Source organism: Pristiophorus japonicus, chromosome 14, assembly GCF_044704955.1.
Source record: "Pristiophorus japonicus isolate sPriJap1 chromosome 14, sPriJap1.hap1, whole genome shotgun sequence".
NCBI lineage: Eukaryota > Metazoa > Chordata > Chondrichthyes > Pristiophoridae > Pristiophorus > Pristiophorus japonicus.
This window is the reverse complement of record NC_091990.1, coordinates 17,071,190-17,096,721: the sequence shown is the minus strand read 5'-3', so window position 1 is coordinate 17,096,721 and position 25,532 is coordinate 17,071,190. Positions and strand designations below refer to the sequence as shown.

Sequence of the window (25,532 nt, the reverse complement as noted above, 5' to 3'; positions counted from 1 at the left end):
GGAGTCTCATGTCTGGCATGCGGACAATGTGACCTGCCCAGCGGAGCTGATCAAGTGTGGTCAGTTCTTCAATGCTGGGGATGTTGGCCTGGACGAGGACGCTAACGTTGGTGTATCTGTCCTCCCAGGGGATTTGTAGGATCTTGCAGGGGATCGGTCAATAGCTGTGTGTGAAAATATCTCAAAGTCTTGTTTAGTTTTTATGTTTTCCTCCCCTTTGGGATGTGTTTGATACAGGCCTGGCCACGTGACTCATGCCCGATAGATCGCACAGAGCCACGTGTTGAAAGGACGCGACTGCTGCAAACAAACCTGAAGTAGTTGTGCATGCACAGCTCCAGTGCTTTCTCTGTTCATTTGTTGTCGCCGGACTTCCCAAACTGAGGAGTAAAGAAGCGGATTTAGAGAATTGTGTTCGAACTGTTCATTTTTAATAAAATTCCAACTTTGAATTGTTGTTTGTCTTTCGAGCTAGCGGTTCTTAAACTTGAAAAACCACTAGTAACATGAACAGGGAAGTATTTCGCTGTAACAGATTTGAAGCAGGTGCAGAGGCAGGGAAAGGGGGAGGGGAGGAAAGAACAAAGGGGACGACAGTCTGTGATAGGGTGGAGGTAGGCGCTCCCAAAGCAAGCGCTCTACTCGGAACTCCTTCACGGCAAACGAGCCAAAGGTGGGCAGCGGAAACATTACAAGGACACCCTCAAAGCCTCCCTGATAAAGTGCAACATCCCCACCGACACCTGGGAGTCCCTGGCCAAAGACCGGCCTAAGTGGAGGAAGTGCATCTGGGAGGGCGCTGAGCTCCTCGAGTCTCGTCGGCGAGAGCATGCAGAAACCAAGCGCAGGCAGCGGAAAGAGCGTGCGGCAAACCTGTCCCACCCTCCCCTTCCCTCAACGACTATCTGTCCCACCTGTGACGGACTATGGCTCTCGTATTGGACTGTACAGCCACCTAAGGACTCATGTTAAGAGTGGAAGCAAGTCTTCCTCGATTCCGAGGGACTGCCTATGATGATGATAATGGAAGGCAGGAGCGATTAAATGTAACATTAACCCAGCACAGTAACATTAATCAACCGATAGTAACATTAATGAAACAAAGTTAAACTAATCCAACCACAGTAACATTAGTGAAGCTTTATTAGTGATGTGCCTCAGCATGTCTCAGAACTGCTCCCACCCCACCCTGTCCCGACCGCTGGTAAAATCCCGCCATGCCTAGAGTGAGTGGTTCTTCTCCCTGGCCACTGTCTGAGGCTGAACCCGACTGTTCCCCACCTTGCCATCCTATTTGACCCTGAGCTGAGCTTCCGATCCTATATCCCCAGGACTGCCCACATCCACCTCCGTAACTTCGCCCATCTCCGCCCATGCTACGACTGGATAGATAAGAGTGGAACCAGGCGAGTGCAGTCCCACCCAGCTGAACGACAGAGGGGAGGCGATGGAGGAGGATGGAGTGATCGACTGAGTCAAAGGCTGCGGACAAGACGAGGAGGGATAGTTTGCCTTTGCCACAGTCGCATACGATGTCACTTGTGAGTTTGATGAGAGCCGTTTCGGTACTGTGGCAGGGGTAGAAACCTGATTGGAGGGATTCAAACATGGAGTTCCGGGAAAGATGGGCAGGATTTGGGAGTTGACAGCACATTGAAGGACTTTGGTGAGGAAAGGGAGCACTCACACTGTCATGTATCTCACATTACTTTATATAACTGCATCTTACCATGCTATACATGACTGTAACTGGATGTGACCTGTAACAATAAGCATACCTTACCACCAGGGGTGCACTTGCAGGAGACACTCCATACCTGTCCCACTGTGGTATATAAAGGGAGGTCTCAGGCAAGTGCAGCACTGGAGAGCTGGAATTAAAGGTGCAAATCCTGAGTGACCTTGACTTCAGCATGTGTCTCGTGTAAGTCCGTACATTAGAGTCAGGTCTTTACAGTGGCGACGAGTTACGGGATCACAGAATCTACAGAATGGCTACCAACAGCTCAGATGAGAAATACAATGCTGGAGACAATTGGGATGACTTTATAGAAAGGCTCCAGCAAAGCTTTGTGACTAAAGACTGGCTGGGCGACGATAAGGCAGACAAGAGAAGAACCCACCTTTTGACCAGCTATGGCTCGAAAACATACGCTTTAATGAAAGATCTGCTGGCACCCGAGAAACCAGCAAGCAAGTCGTTTGAGGAGTTGAGTACACTGGTGAGAGACCACCTGAAGCCAGCGAGCAGCCTTCACATGGCCAGACACAGGTTCTACAACTGCAGATGCTGTGTGGGCCAGAGCATACCCGACTTCGTGGCAAAACTTCGGAGGTTGGCGAGTTCATGTGAGTTCCCCGATGAACTAAGGAGAGAAGTACTGAGAGACTTTTTTATTGAAGGAATAGGCCACGCAGGCATATTCCGAAAGCTTATAGAGACTAAGAACTTGACTCTAGAGGCAGCAGCATTGGTCGCACAGACGTTCTTGGCAGGCGAAGCAGAAACGAGGCTGATCTATACTTCGAGTACGACAACCAACGAGGCATCGGAACAAGGGGTTCACATTGTGAAACAAACCGCTACCCCCACACACAGACAAAGGCAGGAGAGCAGGCCTTCAACAGCAGACAGTGGCGCCAGAAGCCATCAAAATCAAGTCCCACATGAACGGCCGATCACACCTCATCAACCCACAATGCGAGCAATCAACAACAGATTGAGAGAAGCTCAAGGGAGATCAGCCAGACCTAGCTCATCCTTCGGAAACAATGGAAACGGTCTGTGTTGGAGATGTGGGGGAAGGCACTTAACCAGGGTGTGTCAATTTCAGCATGCCGTTTGCAGAAACTGCAACTACACAGGGCATCTGGCTTGCATGTGCAGAAAAACAGCAGCTCGGCTGGTATACGAATCGGAAGGGTCAGAAAGCGAACCAGAAGACGGTTGGAACAGTGCACGGGACGCCGAGGTACAGCGGGTTAACACAATCAATGTCCATTGTTCTTACACTAAGATGCCTCCAATTATGATGAGGGTTCTACTCAACGGGATACCCGTCAACATGGAACTGGACACGGGAGCCAGTCAATCCCTCATGAGCGATCAACAATTTGAACAGCTGTGGCCGCACAAAAGCAACAGACCAAAACTCACAAAGATCGACACCAAGCTAAAGAAATCATCCCAGTCCTTGGCAGCACCATGCTCTCAGTCACACACAAAGGGATGGTGACCGACTTTCCCTGTGGATTGTCTCCGGGGATCTCCCAGTCCTGTTGGGGAGAAGCTGGCTAGCAGAACTTAATTGGAAATGGGATGATGTTCACGCCATGTCGTCAGAGGAACGGACCTCCTGCTCAACAGTTCTAAGCCATTTTGAACATCTCTTTCAGCCAGGTGTGGGCACCTTCAAAGTAGCAAAAGTTAGAATCTACATCACACAGAATGCCTGACCGGTCCATCACAATGCTAGAGCTGTGCCTTATGTGATGAGGGAAAAGATTGAAAACAAACTGGACCGGCTTCTGCAGGAGGCATAATTTCTCCCGTGGAATTCTGTGGGGATTACAAGTCTACCATAAACAGAGTCTCCCTCCAGGACCAATACTCGCTGCCCAGAGCTGAGTACCTATTCGCCACGTTGGCTGGAGGAAAACTTTTCTCGAAACTTGACCTCACATCTGCGTATATAGAAACATAGAAACATAGAAAATAGGTGCAGTAGTAGGCCATTCGGCCCTTCGAGCCTGCACCACCATTCAATGAGTTCATGGCTGAACATGCAACTTCAGTACCCCATTCCTGCTTTCTCACCATACCCGTTGATCCTCCTAGTAGTAAGGACTACATCTAACTCCTTTTTGAATATATTTAGTGAATTGGCCTCAACAACTTTCTGTGGTAGAGAATTCCACAGGTTCACCACTCTCTGGGTGAAGAAGTTTCTCCTCATCTCAGTCCTAAATGGCTTACCCCTTATCCTTAGACTGTGACCCCTGGTTCTGGACTTCCCCAACATTAGGAACGTTCTTCCTGCATCTAACCTGTCTAAACCCATCAGAATTTTAAACGTTTCTGTGAGATCCCCTCTCATTCCTCTGAACTCCAGTGAATACAAGCCCAGTTGATCCAGTCTTTCTTGATATGTCAGTCCCGCCATCCCGGGAATCAGTCTGGTGAACCTTCACTGCACTTCCTCAATAGCAAGAATGTCCTTCCTCAAGTTAGGAGACCAAAACTGTACACAATACTCCAGGTGTGGCCTCACCAAGGTCCTGTACAACTGTAGTAACACTTCCCTGCCCCTGTACTCCAATCCCCTCGCTATGAAGGCCAACATGCCATTTGCTTTCATAACCGCCTGCTGTACCTGCATGCCAACCTTCAATGACTGATGTACCATGACACCCAGGTCTCGTTGCACCTCCCCTTTTCCTAATCTGTCACCATTCAGATAATAGTCTGTTTCTACCACCAAAGTGGATAACCTCACATTTATCCACATTATACTTCATCTGCCATGCATTTGCCCACTCACCTAACCTATCCAAGTCACTCTGCAGCCTCATTGCATCCTCCTTGCAGCTCACACTGCCACCCAACTTAGTGTCATCTGCAAATTTGGAGAAAGTACATTTAATCCCCTCGTCTAAATCATTAATGTACAATGTAAACAGCTGGGGCCCCAGCACAGAACCTTGCGGTACCCCACTAGTCACTGCCTGCCATTCTGAAAAGTACCCATTTACTCCTACTCTTTGCTTCCTGTCTGACAACCAGTTCTCAATCCATGTCAGCACACTACCCCCAATCCCATGTGCTTTAACTTTGCACATTAATCTCTTGTGTGGGACCTTGTCAAAAGCCTTCTGAAAGTCCAAATAAATCACATCGACTGGTTCTCCCTTGTCCACTCTACTGGAAACATCCTCAAAAAATTCCAGAAGATTTGTCAAGCATGATTTCTCTTTCACAAATCCATGCTGACTTGGACCTATCATGTCATCTCTTTCCAAATGCGCTCCTATGACATCCTTAATAATTGATTCCATCATTTTACCCACTACTGATGTCAGGCTGACTGGCCTATAATTCCCTGTTTTCTCTCTCCCTCCTTTTTTTAAAAGTGGGGTTACATTGGCTACCCTCCACTCCATAGGAACTGATCCAGAGTCTATGGAATGTTGGAAAATGACTGTCAATGCATCCGCTATTTCCAAGGCCACCTCTTTAAGTACCCTGGGATACAGTCCATCAGGCCCTGGGGATTTATCGGCCTTCAATCCCATCAATTTCCCCAACACAATTTCCCGACTAATAAGGATTTCCCTTAGTTCCTCCTTCTTACTAGACCCTCTGACCCCTTTTATATCCGGAAGATTGTTTGTGTCCTCCTTAGTGAATACCGAACCAAAGTACTTGTTCAATTGGTCTGCCATTTCTTTGTTCCCCGTTATGACTTCCCCTGATTCTGACTGCAGGGGACCTACGTTTGTCTTTACTAACCTTTTCTCTTTACATATCTATAGAAGCTTTTGCAGTCCGTCTTAATGTTCCCTGCAAGCTTCCTCTTGTACTCTAATTTCCCTGCCCTAATCAAACCCTTTGTCCACCTCTGCTGAGTTCTAAATTTCTCCCAGTCCCCGGGTTCGCTGCTATTTCTGGCCAATTTGTATGCCACTTCCTTGGCTTTAATACTATGCCTGATTTCCCTTGATAGCCACGGTTGAGCCAGCTTCCCTTTTTTATTTTTACGCCAGACAGGGATGTACAATTGTTGTAGTTCATCCATGCGGTCTCTAAATGTCTGCCATTGTCCATCCACAGTCAACCCCTTAAGTATCATTCGGCAATCTATCCTAGCCAATTCACGCCTCATACCTTCAAAGTTACCCTTCTTTAAGTTCTGGACCATGGTCTCTGAATTAACTGTTTCATTTTCCATCCTAATGTAGAATTCCACCATATTATGGTTACTCTTCCCCAATGGGCCTCGCACAATGAGATTGCTAATTAATCCTCTCTCATTACACAACACCCAGTCTAAAATGGCCTCCCCCCTAGTTGGTTCCTCAACATATTTGACTCGAAAACCATCCCTTAAGCACTCCAGGAAATCCTCCTCCACAATATTGCTTCCAGTTTGGTTAGCCCAATCTATATGCATATTAAAGTCACCCATGATAACTGCTGCACCTTTATTGCATGCACCCCTAATTTCCTGTTTGATGCCCTCCCCAACATCACTACTACTGTTTAGAGGTCTGTACACAACTCCCACTGACGTTTTTTGCCCTTTGGTGTTCTGCAGCTCTACCCATATAGATTCCACATCATCCAAGCTAATGTCCTTCCTAACTATTGCATTAATCTCCTCTTTAACCAGAAATGCTACCCCACCTCCTTTTCCTTTTATTCTATCCTTCCTGAATGTTGAATACCCCTGGATGTTGAGTTCCTAGCCCTGATCATCCTGGAGCCACATCCCTGTAATCCCAATCACATCATATTTGTTAACATCAATTTGCTCAGTTAATTCATCCACCTTATTATGGACACTCCTTACACAAAGCCTTCAGGCTTGTTTTTTTAACACCCTTTGTCCTTTTAGAATTATGATGTAGTGTGGCCCTTTTTGTTTCTTGCCTTTGTTTACTCAGCCTTCCACTATTGCTTTTTACCTTTCTACCCTCTGTTTCTGACTCCATATTACTTCGCCCTGTCTCGTTGCATAGGTTCCCATCCCCCTGCCATATTAGTTTAAACACCCCCAAACTGCTAGAGCAAATGTTACCCCTAGGACATCAGTTCCAGTCCTGCCCAAGTGCAGACCGTCCCTTTTGTACTAGACGCCCCTTGACGCAAGAACTGACCGAAGAGTCTAAAAGCTACTCACCACCATCAACACACATCGAGGCCTTTTTGTGTACAATCGATGCCCATTCGGCATCAGGTCGGCAGCTGCTATATTCCAGCGCAACATGAAAAGTCTGCTCACGTCCATCCCGGGGACGGTTGTGTTTCAAGATGATATACTCATCACGGGCAGGAACACCGACTCTCATCTCTGCAATCTTGAGGAAGTACTAAGTCGATTGGATCGGGTAGGCCTAAGAGTTAAGAAATCCAAGTGTCTGTTTCTCACGCCTGAGGTCGAATATTTGGGCAGAAGGATTGCCGCTGATGGAATCTGCCCAACCGAATCCGAAACCGAAGCGATTCGCCTGGCACCCAGGCCCCGGAATGTCTCGGAACTGCGTGCCTTTCTCGGGCTACCCAATTACTTTGGGAACTTTATGCAGAACTTGAGCACGCTGCTGGAGCCTCTCCACGTGCTACTCAGAAAAGGGGTGCGATTGGTTTTGGGGGGACGCCCAAGAATGCGCCTTCAATAAGGCACGCAACCTTTTGTGTTCCAAGAGTGTTTTAGCCTTTTTTGACCCAGGTAAAAAGTTAGTCCTTGCGTGTGATGCATCAGCGTACAGGGTCGGGTGCGTTTTACAGCACGTCAATGATGCGGTTAATTGCAGCCCGTTGCTTATGCCTTCAGGTCACTTTCGCGGGCGGAGCGCGGGTACGGTATGGTTGAGAAGGAGGCGCTCACGTGCGTGTACGGTGTCAAAAAGATGCACCAAACCTTTTCGGGGCCAAGTTTGCATTAGAAACCGACCACAAACCCCTCACGTCCCTACTATCTGAGTGCAAGGCAATCAACGCCAACGCCTCAGCGCGCATTCAGCGGTGGGCACTCATGCTGGCGGCTTACGACTACACGACAACTGTGCCGACGTGCTTAGCAGGCTACCCCTGGTGACCACAGAAGGGCCCGACGAACAGTACTGTGAGATTCTCATGGCAATCAATGTCTTTGAATCCACAGGTTCGCTCATGACGGCTTGCCAAATCAGAGCCTGGACGACCAGAGACCCTACGTTATCTCTAGTTAAAAGATGTGTTTTAACCGGTGACTGGGCAGAGGCTCGCGATGTCTGCCCCGAGGAGGTCAAACCCTTCCATCGGCGCAAGCATGAACTCTCACTACAGGCAGACTGCCTGATGTGGGGCAGCCGAGTAGTTATGCCCTTACGAGGCAGGGAGGCGTTTGTCCGGGAGCTCCATCGCGAGCACCCGGGGATCGTCCTTATGAAGACCATAGCCAGATCTCATGTCTGGTGGCCTGGCATTGAAGCAGACTTGGAGCTCTGCGTCCGTCGGTGCACCATTTGTGCCCAACTCAGTAATGCCCCCAGGGAGGCCCCTCTAAGCCCCTGGCCCACCAAACCGTGGTCGCGGGTGCATGTAGACTATGCGGGTCCATTCATGGGCAAAATGTTCCTCGTAGTCATTGATGCATTTTCAAAATGGATCGAGTGCACCATTTTAAACTCGAGCACCACCTCCACCACTGTGGAGAGCCTTAGAACCATGTTTGCAACACACGGCATTCCTGACATATTGGTCAGTGATAATGGTCCGTGCTTCACCAGTGCAGCATTTCACGATTTTATAGTTGACCACGGTATAAATCACGTTAAGACGGCACCGTTCAAGCCGGCCTCCAATGGCCAGGCGGAGCGAGCAGTGCAGATCATTAAACAAGGCATGCTAAAAATCCAAGGTCCCACGCTGCAGAGCCACCTGTCGCGACTGCTGCTGGCATACAGATCTCGTCCGCATTCGTTGACTGGGGTTCCCCCCGCGCAACTATTGATGAAACGATCCTTAAAGACCATGCTCTCATTAATCCTCCCAGACATGCATGAAATTGTTGAGGCTAAGCATCAAAAGCTATGAGTATCATGACCGAAATTCGAGGGGGAGGTGGAATGAGATAGGGGACAAAGTGTCTGTGCTAAACTATGGCCGGGGTCCCAAATGGCTTGCAGGGACAGTAACAGACAAAGAGTGAAACAGGCTACTGTTGTACAAATGGACAATGGCCAAACCTGCCGGAGGCATGTAGACCAAGTAAAAAGTAGATTCACTTGTAACACTGAAGAACCAGAGGCAGACTACAATGTGGAACTCGCACCACACCTGGTGGACAGACAGGTGGAACAAACTGAGGAAAGGGCAGTCTCAACAGACAGCCCAGGCGAGATACCAGCAATCACACTGAACGAAATAGACAGCCCAGGCGAGATACCAGCAATCACACCGAACGAAAAACAGGCATCAAGGCAAACAACTGAACCACAACTAAGACGCTCCACGCGAGAGCGCAGACTACCTGAGAGACTGCATCTATAAAGGCAATAAGACCTTGGGGGAGGGTGATGTCATGTATCTCACATTACTGTATATAACTGTATCTTACCATGCTATACATGACTGTAACTGGATATGACCTGTAACAATAAGCATACCTTACCACCAGGGGTGCACTTGCAGGAGACACTCCATACCTGTCCCACTGAGGTATATAAAGGGAGGTCTCAGGCAAGTGCAGCACTGGAGAGCTGGAATTAAAGGTGCAGGTCCTGAGTGACCTTGACTTCAGCATGTGCCTCGTGTAAGTCAGTACATTAGAGTCAGGACTTAACACACACCAAGTCCATTCACCCACCACCCCTGTGCTCGTTGACCTACACTCGCTCCCAGTCCGGCAGCACCTCAATTTTAAAATTCTCATCCTTGTTTTCAAATCCATCCATGGCCTCGCCCCTCCTTATCTCTGTAATCTCCTTCAGCTCCACATCCTCCAAGATCTCTGCACTCCTCCAATTCTGGCCTCTTGTAATTCTCCGATTTGAATCGCTCCGCTATTGGCAGCTGTGCTTTCAGCCTAAGCCCGAAGCTCTGGAATTCCCTCCCTAAACCTCTCTCCCTTTAAGAGTAACATCTGCCTTTCTCCAATCCCCAGACACAAACTGTTTTGAGAACATGTCAGATCAAGACAGCTCCCCAGGGTTCTTGACTGGTAATGCCAGCTGTTTCTGTGCAAGTTAACCAAACAAGTGCTGTTGACACAGATTATTTGGGCCCTGTTTTCAGGCACATATTTAGGGTATGAGTCAGTGGCCAAGACGTAGAAAATACTCCAGGAATAGCAAGCCATCGGGGCAGGGGGTTGCGGAAATACTTGAGCCAGACTATGGTTAGTGACAGAAAACCAGACCACAGATCCCACGGAGCCCTCGACACATTGTCCCAGTCAGACAGCAGCCTGAAGCAAAGGCTGTTTAAGGAAATGAGCTGTCCAGACCGGGAGATCCCAGCTTTGGTACTCCGGTTCTTGCTGATTTCGTTAATCTCAGCCACAGTGCTGGTTAGGCCAGGAGAACTGGCTCCAGGCACCCGGGCTAGAGAAAGGGGAAAGAATCATCCGGGGTTCCTGCTACTGGTTGCTGTTCAGTCTGTGCCTGAGTGTGCGCGCCTGAGTGTACATGTGTTTGTGTGAGAGTATGCGCCTGAGTGTGACGTGTGAGTGTGTGCACCTGAATGTGACGTGTGTGAGTGTGACAGACAGACAGACAGGTCCAGGTTCGGCTGTGTTGCAGCTCATGATCAAATAGCCTACTGATGGTCTCTCTCAACGCTCCTGCATCAAGATTGAGCCTTTGGGAGAGGTTCCCAAAGATCCCAGAAAGGAATCAACACCTTGAGGAAGGGAGTTAAATTGGTGAAAAAAGAAGGAAGGCCCAATCAAACCCCAGCCAGTTGGGTCTGGGCCATCCACGATGAGGTATGCAGTTGTGAGCCTAGTGGATGCACTGGTAATATGTAGTGTGATTGTTAAACCTTTGTTAATAAACCAACTCGTTCTTCATAGCAATGTGTTGCTATGAATTCCTAAGCAAAGAACCCATGAAGCAAATACGTTGCAGGGGGGCAACGGGTGATTTTAGACCTGTGGTTCCCTCAGCTCTCTTATCACTGGGCATTTTCCTCACCTTGAAAGAAAGAAAGACAGACTTGGATTTATATAGCGCCTTTCACAACCACCGGATGTCCCAAAGCACTTTACAGCCAATGAAGTACTTTTAAAGTGCAGTCACTGTTTCAGTGTAGGAACAGACCTTGTATCTGGTTCTGTTGTCGACTCCGTGATGGAGCTCGATTAAATACTTGTCGGAGTCCACTTAGTCAGCACAATATCAGAGGTTTTACAAAAGTACTTATCCCAGTTCACTTAATCCCAAGGCTGCCGACTTTCTGAACAACTCCAACTGTCTTGCCACCTTCACCTCCTCATCTAAAGATCTTCCACATTCACTGCTTAACCAATTACTTTTATGACGTGATATTTTGGCGATACAGTATATGAATAATTCGAGACATGACGTGCTCGGGAGAACCGGTTGGACCTGTAGTTCCCGAAGCTCTCTGCCACTGGGGGCTATTCCTCACCTTTTATCTGTGTCAGTTGTATACCAGTTGATCGAGATTGATTGCCACAATTAGTCAACAGCTCCTTTATCGGTGTATGAGGCGATACTAGGAGGGGAGAAGGCGAACTAGATGGACCCTGGTCTGTACTTGTCCACCAATTCCTATGTTCCTAAGTGAGGTGGTAAACCAGGATCGTTAGCAGCCATGCCTAATCCTCCCTTCCCCCGAAGTCCATGTCAAGCCAACCTCCGTCAAGGGCCAAATAAGGATCAGGAGTTCCAACCCTGACTGATTTGCACGTAATACGCTTAAAAAAAAAAAATCCCTCAACAACAACAACAACTTTTATTTGTATAGCACCTTTAGCATGGTAAAACATCCCAAGGCGCTTCACAGGAGAGCTAGCACACAAAATTCGATACCGAGCCACATAACAAGATATTAGGAGAGATGACCAAAAGCTTGGTCAAAGAGGTAGGCTTTAAAGAGCAGAGGAGAGAGAGGTAGATAGAGTGGTGGTGAGGTTTAGGGAGGGAATTCATAAACCGCTCCGCACTCCATACTTTCAGGGCAGCTGAGGGCACGGTCGCCAATGGTGGAACGATGAAAATCGGGGGCTGCGTAACAGGCCAGAATTAGAGGAGCACAAAGATCTCGGGGCGGGGGTTGGGAAGGGTTGTGCGGCTGAAGGAGATTACAGAGATAGGGAGGGGCAAGGCCATGGAGGGATTTGAAAACCAGGATGAGAATTCTAAAATCGGGATGTTGCTGGAGCGAGAGCCAATGTAGGTCAGCGAGCACAGGGTGCGAGTTAGGATACGGCAGCAGAGTTTTGGATGAGCTCAAGTTTACGGAGGGTGCAAGGTGGAAGGCCGGCCAAGTGAACTGCAAGTAAACTGCAGTTTAAAGTAAAGCTCTTAATGCCCATTGACTGGTGGTGGAGATTTAAGGATAATCATTATGATTCGTGCTTGTCTCACAGGAGCACTTAACAAACACCTCTCTGTATTTTAATGTAAATTTTAACTCATTCAAAGTAAACGACCTGCATTTATATAGCGCCTTTCAAACCTCAATGTCCCAACGCGCTTTACAGCCAATGAGGTTGAATTGTCGTCGCTGTTGTAATATAGGAAACGCGGCAGCCACTTTGCGCACAGCAAGGTCCCACAAACAGCAATGATGTCAGCCTGGGTTACAGAATCATAGCAAAATTGCGACACAAAAGGAGGCCGTTCAGCCCATCGTGTCCGTGCTGATCAAAAGAGTTACCCAGCCTAATCCCAACATCCAGCACTCGGTCCGTAGCCCTGTAGGTCACGGTTCTTGAAGTGCACAACTTTTTAAATGTGATGAGGGTTTCTGCCTCCACCACCCTTTCAGGCAGTGAGTTCCAGACCCCCAGCACCCTCTGGGTGAAATTTCTTTTCCTCATTCTCCCCTCTAATCCTCCTACCAACTATTTTAAATCTATGCCCCCTGATTGTTGACCCCTCTGCTAAGGGAAATAGATCCTTCCTATCCACTCTATCTGGGCCCCTCGTCATTTTATACACCTCAATCAGGTCTCCCCTCAGCTTCCTCTGTTCCAAAGAAAACAATCCCAGCCTATCCAATCTTTCCTCACAGCTAAAATTCTCCAGTCCAGGCAACATCCTTGTAAATCTCCTCTGAACCCTCTCCAGTGCAATCACATCTTTTCTGTAATGTGGGGGCATAGTTTCGGAATAAGGGGCTGCTCATTTAAAACTGAGATGAGGAGACATTTCTTTTCTCAGAGGGTTGTAGATCTGTGGAATTCTCTGCCCCAGAGAGCTGTGGAGGCTGGGTCATTGAATATATTTAAGGCGGAGATAGACAGATTTTTGAGCGATAAGGGAATAAAGGGTTATGGGGAACGGGCAGGGAAGTGGAGATGATCAGATCAGCCGTGATCTTATTGATAGGCGCAGCAGGCTCGAGGGGCCAAATGGCCGACTCCTGCTCCTATTTCTTATGTAGAACGATCTGCAGTACTCTAACTGTGGCCTAACTCGTGTTGTATAGAGTTGTAGCATAGCTTCCTTGCTTTCATATTCTATGTGCTCAAGTCCATGGAGAGGGACAAAACCCTGGAATGGTTTACATAAAAACATAAGACAACCCCTTCATCTCCAGAATGATCTTGTGAACCTTCTCTGAACTTCTGAACCTTCTCTGACCTCTCAACCCAACTGGTTGCTGCCATGGGGGTGCTGTAGGATCATTGAGTGGATGATCGAAGATGGGCCAAATGGCCTTCCTCCTCCATAATGACCTGATGACCGTTCCTGAAGGTGAGTGCAGGTCAGCCGAGGCTGGCAATGTCCTGCTCTGTGACCCAAGGGGCCATTCTTCACATGTGACGTGAACCTTTTAACATCAACTTGCATTTATATAGCGCCTTTTAGCGTACCAAAAACCACTCAAGGTGCTTCTCAGGGGCGTTATCAAACAAAATTTGATACGGAAGAATGGCCATTTCGGTAAGGTAGTGGCGGGGACGGGGGGGCGGGGGGAAGAATACTGGCATCTGTGAGATTGTAGCCAACAAGGAGTCGGAGTATTTGGGGGAGAATGGGAGGGGAAGAATTGTTCAAATGGGAGGAGCAATTCACATAAGAGTGTCTTCTGGGCCCATATATAGTCATGCTACACTGTTGTGTGTTTAGCTGCATTCTTTCACCTTGTCGTAACTAACTCCAGTGGCTGTGAAAGTGCGTTGGAAAGTCCCCTACCTGTCAGGGCTGGATCAGAGCCAGGTGTGTTTCTGCCGATCCTACACCTTTCACCACCCTGCTCGACCGCAGTCATTAGATCGACGATCCTCCCCAAATACTTGCCAGCCTTTCCAAAAACCAGTGAAAAGTGGGTGATAGGAGGGGTGCCCGACAGTAACGGAGAATGCTCAGCTGGTCAGGCAGCATCTGTGAAGATCGAGTTAGCATACCCGGTCAATGCCCTTTCGTCACAATCCAGGGCCATTTTAACTGCCCACCCACCCCTATTCTGCCCAGCAGGTAAGGTTAAAATCCCCCTCCACCCCCGCCCCCGCCGTTCCTGCTGGTTCTTCAGGCTCTCAAGTCTCACAGGGAAGTGGAGTTGAGGCCAAGATCAAATCAGCCATGATCTTATTGAATGGTGGAGCAGGCTCGAGGGGCCAAATGGCCTACTCCTGCTCCTATTTCTTATGTTCTTATGTCTAAGCAAACCTCCATAACTCTTATCTTTGATGGCTCCAGCCTTAGCCCCTTCATCTCTTAACACCCTTGGCCTCGCTATCGCACGCTTTCCTACCGTAACTTATTCTTTCCCAGGAACCCTTCCAAATCTTTCCTTCCTACCAGAGTCTTCACAGTTTTGAAAGCCCAGCTTGGTGTTATTTAATCACTGCTTCTCTTATTGACCTCAGAGTCTCTCTTTGGCTGCCTTCTCACATTGGTGGGGTCCTGCAGCTTAACTCCTCATCCTAAGAACATAAGAAATAGGAGCAGGAGTAGGCCATTCGGCCCCTCGAGCCTGCTGCGCCATTCAATAAGATTGTGGCTGATCTTCTACCTCAACTCCACTTTCCTGCACTATCCCCATATCCCTTGATTCCCTTAATATCCAACAATCTATCGATCTCTGTCCTGTATATACTCAACCACTGAGCCTCACCACCCTCTGAGTGAAGAAATTTCTCCTCATCTGAGTCCTAAATGGCCGACCCCTTAGTCTGAGACAGTGACCCCTGGTTCTAGACTCCCCAGCCAGGGGAAACATCCTCCCTGCATCTACCCTGTGAAGCCCTGTAAGAATAAGTATTGGGAATAATGCTTTTGCCTTTCTGGTAGACCATAGACCCTGCACAGGGTGATTGTTTATTCCAAAGGGCCCCTTTGGTGACAGTACTGAAGTGGTTATCAGTGATGACGACTTCTTTTGACCTTGAGTAGGTATCTACACATGCACCTAGCAATAACAACTTGTATTTATCACCATCATAGGCAGTCTCTCAAAATCGAGGAAGACTTGCTTCCACTCTAAAAGTCAGTTCTCAGATGACTGAACAGCCCAATACAGGAATTACAGTCTCTGTCACAGGTGGGATAGACAGTGGTTGAAGGAAAGGGTGGGTGGGGAGTCTGGTTTGCCGCACGCTCCTTCCGCTGCCTGCGCTTGTTTTCTGCATGCTCTCGGCGACGAGATTCTAGGTGCTCAACACCCTCCCGGATGCTCTTCCTCCACTTTGGGTGGTGTTGGGCCAGGAACTCCCAGGTGTCGGTGGGGATGTTGCACTTTATCAAAGAGGCTTTGAGGGTGTCCTTGAAACGTTTCCTCTGCCCACCTGGAGCTCACTTGCCGTGTCGGAGCTCCGAGTAGAGCGCTTGCTTTGGGAGTCTCGTGTCGAGCATACAGACGGTGTGGCCCACCCAACGGAGCTGGTCGAGCGTGGTCAGTGCTTTGATGTTGGGGATGTTGGCCTGATCGAGAACACCGACGTTAGTGCGTCTGTCCTCCCAGGGGATTTGCAGGATTTTGCAGAGACGTCGTTGGTGGTATTTCTCCAGCGCTTTGAGGTGTCTATTGTATATAGTCCATGTCTCTGAGCCATACAGGAGGGCGAGTATCACTACTGCCCTGTAGACCATAAACTTGTTGCCAGATTTGAGGTCCTGGTCTTCAAACACTCTCTTCCTCAAGCAACTGAAGGCTGTGCTGGCACTCTGGAGGCGGTGTTGGACCTCATCATCGATGTCTGCCCTTGTTGATAGTAGGGTCAGGTATGGAAAATGGTCCACCTTGTCCAAGGCCACGCCGTAGATTTTGATGACCCGGGGCGGGGCAGTGCTGTGTGGTGGGGTCAGGTAGTGAAGGATGTTTAGCGTAAGGCCCATGCTTTATACAGTATAGCATCTTTAATGTAGGAAATTGTCACAAAACAGACAAAATTTGACACCGAGCCACATAATGAGATATTAGGACAGGTGACCAAAAACTTGGTCAAAGAGGTAGGTTTTAAGGAGCGACTTAAAGGAGGAGAGAGGAGGTGGAGAGGTTGAGGGAAGGTATTCCAGAGGCTTAGGCAGCTGAAGGCACGGCCACCAATGTTGGAGTGATTAAAATCGGGGATGCTCAAGAGGCCAGAATGGGAACAATGTAAAGATTGCAGAGAGTTGGAGGTAGAGTGGGTTACAGAGCTAGGGAGGGGGCGAAGCCAATGAGGATTTCAAACACGAGGCTGAGAATTTCCAATCTGCAGCGTTTCCAGACCGGCAGCCAATGTAGGTCAACAATCACAGGAGGTGATGGGTGAATGGGATGGTGCGAGTTAGGAGACGATCTCCGTACCCCTCCTCTTCTGAAGGCTTTGACTCTCTTCTGGTGCCGGTTTCAGGGGTAGCAGATGCTGTCCAGCATGTCCCCCAAACGAGCATCACTTATTGGTGATGCTTGACGGTGAGTGTTAGTTGGCTATCTGGCTGTGGTGGGCATCACAACTGAGCTGAATTCGGCCCTCACCTGCTGACTTCACTTCTAGAAGAGCGTCGTTGTGTAACTATCAGAAGTGGGAATGCTGGCTGATGTCCCCGTTCCAAACCCAGAGCCGTTGGATTCCTCAACCATCTTGAAACTGGCCTGGAACAGGAATGGGTTAGTGGTTTAGAATCGCAGAAGCTTACAGCACAGAAGGATGCCATTCGGCCCATCGTGCCTGTGCCAGCTGTTTGGTAGAGCTGTCCAATTAGTCTCATTCCCCTGCTCTTTCCCCATAACCCTGCTTATTTTAGGGGCTTTGCTTCCAAGGCGACCAAACTTTTGGTCACCTGCGCTAATTTCTACTCATGCAGCTCAGTGTCACATTTTTTTACCTCATAACACTCCTGTGAAGCGCCTTGGGACGTTTCACTACGTGAAAGGTGCTATATAAATATAAGTTGTTGTTGTTGAGGCCCCCAGAAATGAAGGGCGGTAATCAAATAAATAACGCTTCAATCTAACAGAACTGTTTGTAACCATCCCATCTTTCCTCCACTCTTCTTCATGTGATGCCTGTCCCCCTGCTCCATAATTACAGTGTTCAGCGTCAACATATCAGCTCATTTTCATCCAGGAAAGCCCCAGCTCTTGCTGAGATGCAGTTCTGCCTTTGTCAGAAGGCCTCCAGTGCCTTGTCCAAACCGTGGCTATTCACGAGAGAGCACTAACAGCAAAAATACCATAACGTGCTGGATTCGGATGTAATCGGGTCATCAAACACAACATAATTTTGACTTCTTTTAAGACTGGGTGAGAATAATGGTGTGTTTTAAACACATTGCACCACATTGCCAAACATTCTCTGATTGCACCTGGAATAAAACACTCTTGCCTCTTGTCCATTCTTAATAACTGGTTCGCTTCTATTCCAGTCCTGACCTAAAGCCTTTCTGATTTTATCTCTGATTGTCAGTTGTGTATAGTTATTTACATTATTTACGTAAACTAGAGGTGATCCAAAACTTGGCTGCCTGTGTCCTAACTCGCACCAAGTCCCGCTCACCCATCGCCCCTGTGCTCGCTGACCTACATAGGCTCCCGGTTAAACAACACCTCAGTTTCAAAATTCTCATCCTCGTTTTCAAAATCCCTCCATGACCTCGCTTCTCCCTTTCTCCGTAATCATCTCCAGCTCCACAACCCCCCCGAGATATCTGCGCTCCTCCAATTCTGCCCTCTTGAGCATCCCTGATTATAGTCGCTCAACCATTGGTGGCCGTGCCTTCTGTTGCCTACGCTCTAAGCTCTGGAACTTCCTGCCTAAACCTCTCCGCCTCTCTCCCTCTCTTCCCTCCTTCAATACACTCCTTAAAACCTACCTCTTTGATCAAGCTTTTGGTCACCTGCACTAATTTCTCCTTATGCGGCTCGGTGTCAAATCTCAATGCTCCTGTTCAGCGCCTTGGGACATTTCACTACGTTAAAGGCACTATATAAATTCTTCTTCTTCTTGTTGTTCACTGATGTATCACTAACTCATGATTGTTGCACTGCAAGTTTTTTTACCCTGCTCAATTTTGCTTTCCTGAGAACACTGAACTCTGGCTGTGTAACAGTTGGGTGAGGGGCAGTGACCTCTCTGTGTGATGGTTGGGTGAGGGGCAGTAACCTCTCTCTGTGCGATGGTTGGGTGAGGGGCAGTGACCTCCGTGCGATGGTTGGGTGAGGGGCAGTGACCTCCGTGCGATGGTTGGGTGAGGGACGGTGACCTCTCTCTGTGCGATGGTTGGGTGAGGGGCAGTGACCTCTGTGCAATGGTTGGGTGAGGGGCAGTGACCTCCGTGCGATGGTTGGGTGAGGGGCATTGACCTCTCTGTGCGATGGTTGGGTGAGGGTCAATGACCTCTGTGCGATGGTTGGGTGAGGGGCAGTGACCTCTCTGTGTGATGGTTGGATGAGGGGCATTGACCTCTCTGTGCGATGGTTGGGTGAGGGGCAGTGACCTCCGTGCGATGGTTGGGTGAGGGGCAGTGACCTCCGTGCGATGGTTGGGTGAGGGACAGTGACCTCTCTCTGTGCGATGGTTGGGTGAGGGGCAGTGACCTCTGTGCAATGGTTGGGTGAGGGGCAGTGACCTCCGTGCGATGGTTGGGTGAGGGGCATTGACCTCTCTGTGCGATGGTTGGGTGAGGGTCAATGACCTCTGTGCGATGGTTGGGTGAGGGGCAGTGACCTCTCTGTGCGGTGGTTGGGTGAGGGGCAGTGACCTCTCTGTGCGATGGTTGGGCGAGGGGCAGTGACCTCTCTCTGTGCGATGGTTGGGTGAGGGGCATTGACCTCTCTGTGCGATGGTTGGGTGAGGGGCATTGACCTCTCTGTGCGATGGTTGGGTGAGGGGCAGTGACCTCCGTGCGATGGTTGGGTGAGGGGCATTGACCTCTCTGTGCGATGGTTGGGTGAGGGGCAGTGACCTCCGTGCGATGGTTGGGTGAGGGACAGTGACCTCTCTCTGTGCGATGGTTGGGTGAGGGGCAGTGACCTCTCTGTGCGATGGTTGGGTGAGGGGCAGTGACCTCTCTCTGTGTGATAGTTGGGTGAGGGGCAGTGACCTCTCTCTGTGTGATGGTTGGGTGAGGGGCAGTGACCTCTCTGTGCAATGGTTGGGTGAGGGGCAGTGACCTATGTGCAATGGTTGGGTGAGGGGCATTGACCTCTCTCTGTGCAATAGTTGGGTGAGGGGCATTGACCTCTCTCTGTGCGATGGTTGGGTGAGGTGCAGTGACCTCCGTGCGATGGTTGGGTGAGGGGCAGTGACCTCTCTCTGTGCGATGGTTGGGTGAGGGGCAGTGACCTCCGTGCGATGGTTGGGTGAGGGGCAGTGACCTCTCTCCGTGCGATGGTTGGGTGAGGGGCAGTGACCTCTGTGCGATGGTTGGGTGAGGGGCAGTGACCTCTGTGCGATGGTTGGGTGAGGGGCAGTGACCTCTCTGTGCGATGGTTGGGTGAGGGGCAGTGACCTCTCTGTGCGATGGTTAGGTGAGGGGCAGTGACCTCTCTGTGCGATGGTTGGGTGAGGGGCAGTGACCTCTCTCCGTGCGATGGTTGGGTGAGAGGCAGTGACCTCTCTCCGTGCGATGGTTGGGTGAGAGGCAGTGACCTCTCTGTGCGATGGTTGGGTGAGGGGCAGTGACCTCTCTGTGCGATGGTTGGGTGAGGGGCAGTGACCTCTCTGTGCCATGGTTGGGTGAGGGGCAGTGACCTCTCTCTGTGCGATGGTTGGGTGAGAGGCAGTGACCTCTGTGCGATGGTTGGGTGAGGGGCAGTGACCTCTCTCCGTGCGATGGTTGGATGAGGGGCAGTGACCTCTCTCTGTGCGATGGTTGGGTGAGGGGCAGTGACCTCTGTGCGATGGTTGGGTGAGGGGCAGTGACCTCTCTCCGTGCGATGGTTGGGTGAGGGGCAGTGACCTCTCTCCGTGCGATGGTTGGGTGAGGGGCAGTGACCTCTCTCCGTGCGATGGTTGGGTGAGAGGCATTAACTATTCACCGCCTACCTCAATTAAGTGACCGTTCTGCAGGATGTGAACCTGGACCACGATGAAAGGCAGGTCATTCAACCGTGGAGCGTGTCACAGCCCAAGCTGTGCTCAATGGATGACCAAACGTCTGCATTTCCTGCAGTGTCACTGGGCAGTAATTAGGAGCGGACCATTTCTCCTGTTAGCTGAGGGATGCGGAGGCCAATTCTTGCTCAGTTTCTATCCCCCCCCGACTCACAACCGATTGTGTGTAAATCTGTTGTGTGTACAGCTATAGTGAGACTTCAATGTACTTCTTCTCATCGGTGATCCCCCATTGAAAAGTGATCTTCTCTCAGACAGTACCACACTGGGCTTTCAATTATATTGTGCTTTTCACATTTATTCACTTTTTTTTTTTAAATACAGCCGTATTTCAAACACAGAATACAACCGATTACAGTGAATTGTTATAAAGTATTTCTATTCCTTTCCAGCAGCTTTTGAAAGACATTCAATTTGGTCCTTTATATTCAGTGTAAAAAAAAAGTGGTTTACATACTTTTACAATGAAATAAAACTTAAATAACAATTGAAATAAATATTTCTGAGTCCTTTGTGCAGGAGTACAGCAGTGTTTTTCACGAGTGTTCCCCCCGCCAGAACACCGGGAGATCCAGTCTCTCCAGTACCAGCATGCAGCAACCCAGCAGCACCTCACGTCAAGTAGCCACGACTGGTTTTTGGTTAATCTGCAAGAAGAGCTTGCATTTGTATAGCGCCGTTCATGCCCTCAGGACACCACAAAGCACTTTTCAGCCAATGAAGTACTGTTTTTGGACATGCGGCCACTGCTGTCATGCATGACCGAGAGAGAGAGAGAGAGAGAGAGAGAGAGAGAGAGAGAGAGAGAGAGAGAGAGAGAGAGAGAGAGAGAGAGAGAGAGAGAGTCCGCAGGCTATTCGACTGCAGGAGGCTGCAGCGGAGCCCAACCCAAAGTATATCTGCACACAGGGAATCACTGGATAATGATCAGGACTGAGTCTTCACCCCTCTCCCGTCTCCCAGCTCAGGAGACTGAAGCCAATCGCAGCTTCCAGTGCCGCCAAGTGTGGTATCTGCGCTGCAAGAATCAGACGGTTTCACAGCGGGGGTTGCCGCCGGTTACCTGAGACCCGTACTGCAGGCTCAGGCCCTTTCGACGCTGCATTTCCCCCACCTTTCCAGCATCGAAGACCCACATAAATAGCACCTCAAGACAAATTAAATCAAGGACTGAACTGGAGAGCCTCGCTGCTCACTGCCTCCAGAGCAGCAGTGACAGCACCTTGAAGGAATTCCTGGTCCAGGAAGCACTTGGAACATGCCTGAGGGATTGGATAAAGGCCCAGGATCAACACGTGGGCTTCCATACCACAGGGTGCATTTACCCACGGAGGCAGACTTATCAATAACCAAGAAAATAATCAATTCAAGTTAGGAAATGGTAAATTCAAGTCAGTCAAGATGTCGATCAGGACAGATCCACACCTGTCCCAACCCAGCACTGGATGGTTTCCAGCATTGAGTGTCCGAGCTGTTAAGCCTTGGGCCTAGCCTGGATTTTCTGTTCATCTTAAAACGTGGATATTTATTACAAGGACTCAGATTGGAAAATCCAGCCTCTGCCCTTCTGTAAAAGGTTAATCAGATCTCAAGTAATCCACGTCAACATTCAGCCTGAACCTGCCCGAAATCTGGGCCCGGCAGGGTTTTTGCACATGGGCCTCATCCAAATTGCTGATAAGTCTTTTTTTCTACGATCGATATATTTTTATTCTCCTGCCAGTTTGTCCCCTCCTCCCGCGAAGGCTTTGCTGGGGCCATGGTGTGGGGGGGGCGGGGTTTTATACAAAAGTTGGGTGCCCTCTGGTACCTTGCGGTCCTGCCGCACCCCTCCATTTCCCCTTCCCCCGGCCCCTCCCCCCTCAAGCCTCGGCACGAGTGCCAGCAAGTGATTCAGCTGCCCACCCCCCTCCTCTCCTCACCCAGTGCTCACTTTCACCGGATAACAATGAGCAACGTGAATGCTGGCTGCTTCGCCACCCCCCCGACCCCCCCTGCACCCTTCCTCCACACAAAGGCCCTGAGGCCAAGTACAGCACTCCCAAACCACTGGCTGGTGAGAATCAGCCAACTTAGTGCAGACCAGGACTTGAAGCATGTGTCTGGGACACACTGCCGTTCACGCCGCTGTGCGAGAGAGAAAGGAAGGAGGGGGTTAAATATCTTGTGCTTGGCAGCAGAAACCAGTTGGGCCAGTTTGGAGTTAGAAGTTTAAACATCGGTCTACCCGCATCTCCCCAGTAAACTTTTCTCTTCCGATGTCTTGCTGCCCCATCAATAAACATAACTTCACCTTCCCCGCACACAGGAACGAACAGTAAACTTTTGCTAATCTTCCCTCATTAAAAGGCACAAGGCTGAAAATTGTACATGGAACGGCAGCTCTCCTCCCGGGGGAGTTCAGCCGTAGCACGGCCCACCTTCACACTGGCTGTTACATTGGCCAACCCCACACCATCAGCCCGTCTTAACCCGTCACCGAAACCACCGAGACAGGCCATCCCGCTCGCAATGAAACCACGTAAGAGGATCGGAGGTCGTATGACTAAAAACCGCACACCAAAAGCCAAGAGCCCATTCAGAGGGTCGGTATAGGCTGTACAACAGCCCCCTCCCCCCCCACATCCCCGACCATTCTCCCTCCCCTAGCCGCACATCCATTCATAACGTCATCCAGCCTGGGGAGATCCAGATCCCGATAATGATTGAGGTGATCTATTTTTGTAACACAGTCAGCCCCAGAGCTGAGGAACATTAACCGTTTGCACCAACACAATACAGCAGTATCCAAAATACTTGTACCTCTTTTTAAAGTAAAAAGAACAGGAGCTATTAAACTCGTCAGAATGATTGACACACACCATGTGGAGAGCGTTTAAAAGTTAAATCCTTCCTTTCATAGCAGAACAATCCAGTCTCATTGTTTCTCAAAGCTCAAGTTTCCCCCCCAAAAAGTCACCGCAGTTTACTCTCTCCCCGATATTGTTTCGTTCCCATGAGGTCAGCTGTCGTCAGTTCAGCAGTTCTGTTTCCCTGCCCCGATGTGCTGCAACGTGCCTTCACAGCAGTGCACACCGACAGTCGAAGCAACCCGTGTCCGATACCTTCAAGGTCGCCCGGGTGGCAGTCTCGAAGACCTCCCAGACGCCTTCCTTGTGCTTGGCCGAGCATTCCAGGTAGGCGTAAGCCCCCACCTTCTCGGCCATGGCCTGGCCCTCCTCCCACCTCACCGGCTCCCTCTTGCCCCTGGCCAGCTCCTTGCGGACTCGCTCGTCGCCCCGCAGGTCCTTCTTGTTGGCCACCAGCACCACGGGCACGCCGGGGCAGAAGTGCCGCACCTCGGGCATCCACTTGTCCGGGACGTTCCTCAGCGAGTCGGGGCTGTCCACCGAGAAGCAGATCAGGATGACGTCGGTGTCGGGGTAGGAGAGGGGCCGCAGGCGGTCGTAGTCCTCTTGGCCGGCCGTGTCCCACAGCGCCAGTTCCACCATCTTCTCTTCCACGACGATGTCGGCCACGTAGGTCTCGAAGACGGTGGGAACGTAGTCCTCGGGGAACTCGTCCTTGCTCAGCACGAACAACAGGCTTGTCTTGCCACAAGCCCCATCCCCGACAACCACCAGCTTTCTCCTTAGCATGGCCATGCTTGCTTCAGGTTTATCTGTTCGAAATCCTCAGCTCAGCACAGCACTCTTTGTTCAATGACTGCTGTATTGCAAGTCTGGGCAGCAAGCAGGGCAGCCTTTATGAATCAGCAACCAGGTTCCACGGCCCAATCAAGCTGTTCTGGCTCTCTGACTCAGGCCTGCCAAGCCGCGTGATTGGGCCAATTTCCAGTCGCTGATTGACAGCACTAAAACCCCTCCCTCCCTCCCTCGCCCAACCCAGGAACTGGGTTTTAAATGCCTGGGACCTTGCTGTTTGTTGCTTTATCTGAGCTAATACGTAGCGCCTTACAGCGCAGGAGGAGGCCACTTTGCCCGTCGTTCCTGCGCCGGCTCTCGACAGGAACTATCCCTTTAGTCTCACTCCCCCTGCTCGTTCCCCACAGCCCTGCAGCGTTTGTTCCCTTTTGTAAGGACAGTTGTTTAACCAAATTCCTTTTGAAAGTTGCTGTTGAAGCTGCTCCCAGCGCCCTTTCAGGCGGCGCGTTCCAGGTCACACAACTTGCTGTGTAAAAAAAATATATATATATATATATATCATTATTATCCCGTGGCTTTTTGGCAAATACAGGTTCGGCGTCCGAATTCCGCAGTCCCGAAATTCAGAATGTCCTGGAATTCCGGACACCGGGCCGATCCGTGGTGGGGTCGTCTGGAAACCGCGAAATGTTCCGAAATCCGACCTCCCCCACCCCGCGGCCCGACCTCCCCCACCCCGCGGCCCGACCTCCCCCACCCCTCGGCGGCCCGACCTCCCCCAGTCCTCGGGGGCCCGACCTCCCCCACCCCTCGGCCCGATCTCCCCCAGTCCTCGGGGGCCCGACCTCCCCCAGTCCCCTCGGCGGCCCGACCTCCCCCACCCCTCGGCCCGACCTCCCCCACCCCTCGGCCCGACCTCCCCCAGTCCTCGGCGGTCCGACCTCCCCCACCCCCTCGGCGGTCCGACCTCCCCCACCCCCTCGGCGGCCCGACCTCCCCCACCCCTCGGCCCGACCTCCCCCAGTCCTCGGCGGCCCGACCTCCCCCACCCCCTCGGGGGCCCGACCTCCCCCACCCCCTCGGGGGCCCGACCTCCCCCAGTCCTCGGGGGCCCGACCTCCCCCACCCCCTCGGCCCGACCTCCCCCAGTCCTCGGCGGCCCGACCTCCCCCAGTCCTCGGGGGCCCGACCTCCCCCAGTCCCTCGGGGGCCCGACCTCCCCCACCCCCTCGGCCCGACCTCCCCCACCCCCTCGGCCCGACCTCCCCCACCCCCTCGGCCCGACCTCCCCCAGTCCTCGGGGGCCCGACCTCCCCCACCCCCTCGGCGGCCCGACCTCCCTCGCCCCCTTACCTCACCTCCCCCCCACCTACCTCGGCCGAGGCAAAGACATTCCGAAATCCGTGAATGGCCTCGGTCCCGAGGTTTCCGGATTTCGGACGTCACACTG

General features: G+C 50.8%; 1 protein-coding gene across 1 annotated transcript; it reads right to left on the bottom strand.

Moving 5' to 3' along the window:
- Positions 1 to 20,715: 20,715 nt before the first annotated feature.
- LOC139279759 (rho-related GTP-binding protein RhoB-like) lies at positions 20,716 to 24,171 on the bottom strand. Its single transcript, XM_070898960.1, has one exon. The coding sequence runs from the start codon at positions 24,080 to 24,082 to the stop codon at positions 23,498 to 23,500; it is 585 nt and encodes a 194-aa protein (XP_070755061.1). The 5' UTR covers positions 24,083 to 24,171; the 3' UTR covers positions 20,716 to 23,497.
- Positions 24,172 to 25,532: the final 1,361 nt, after the last annotated feature.

What these genes read in the sequence shown, in the direction of transcription:
- LOC139279759 (XM_070898960.1), bottom strand. Translation starts at nt 24,082, where the DNA reads ATGGCCATGCTAAGGAGAAAGCTGGTGGTTGTCGGGGATGGGGCTTGT.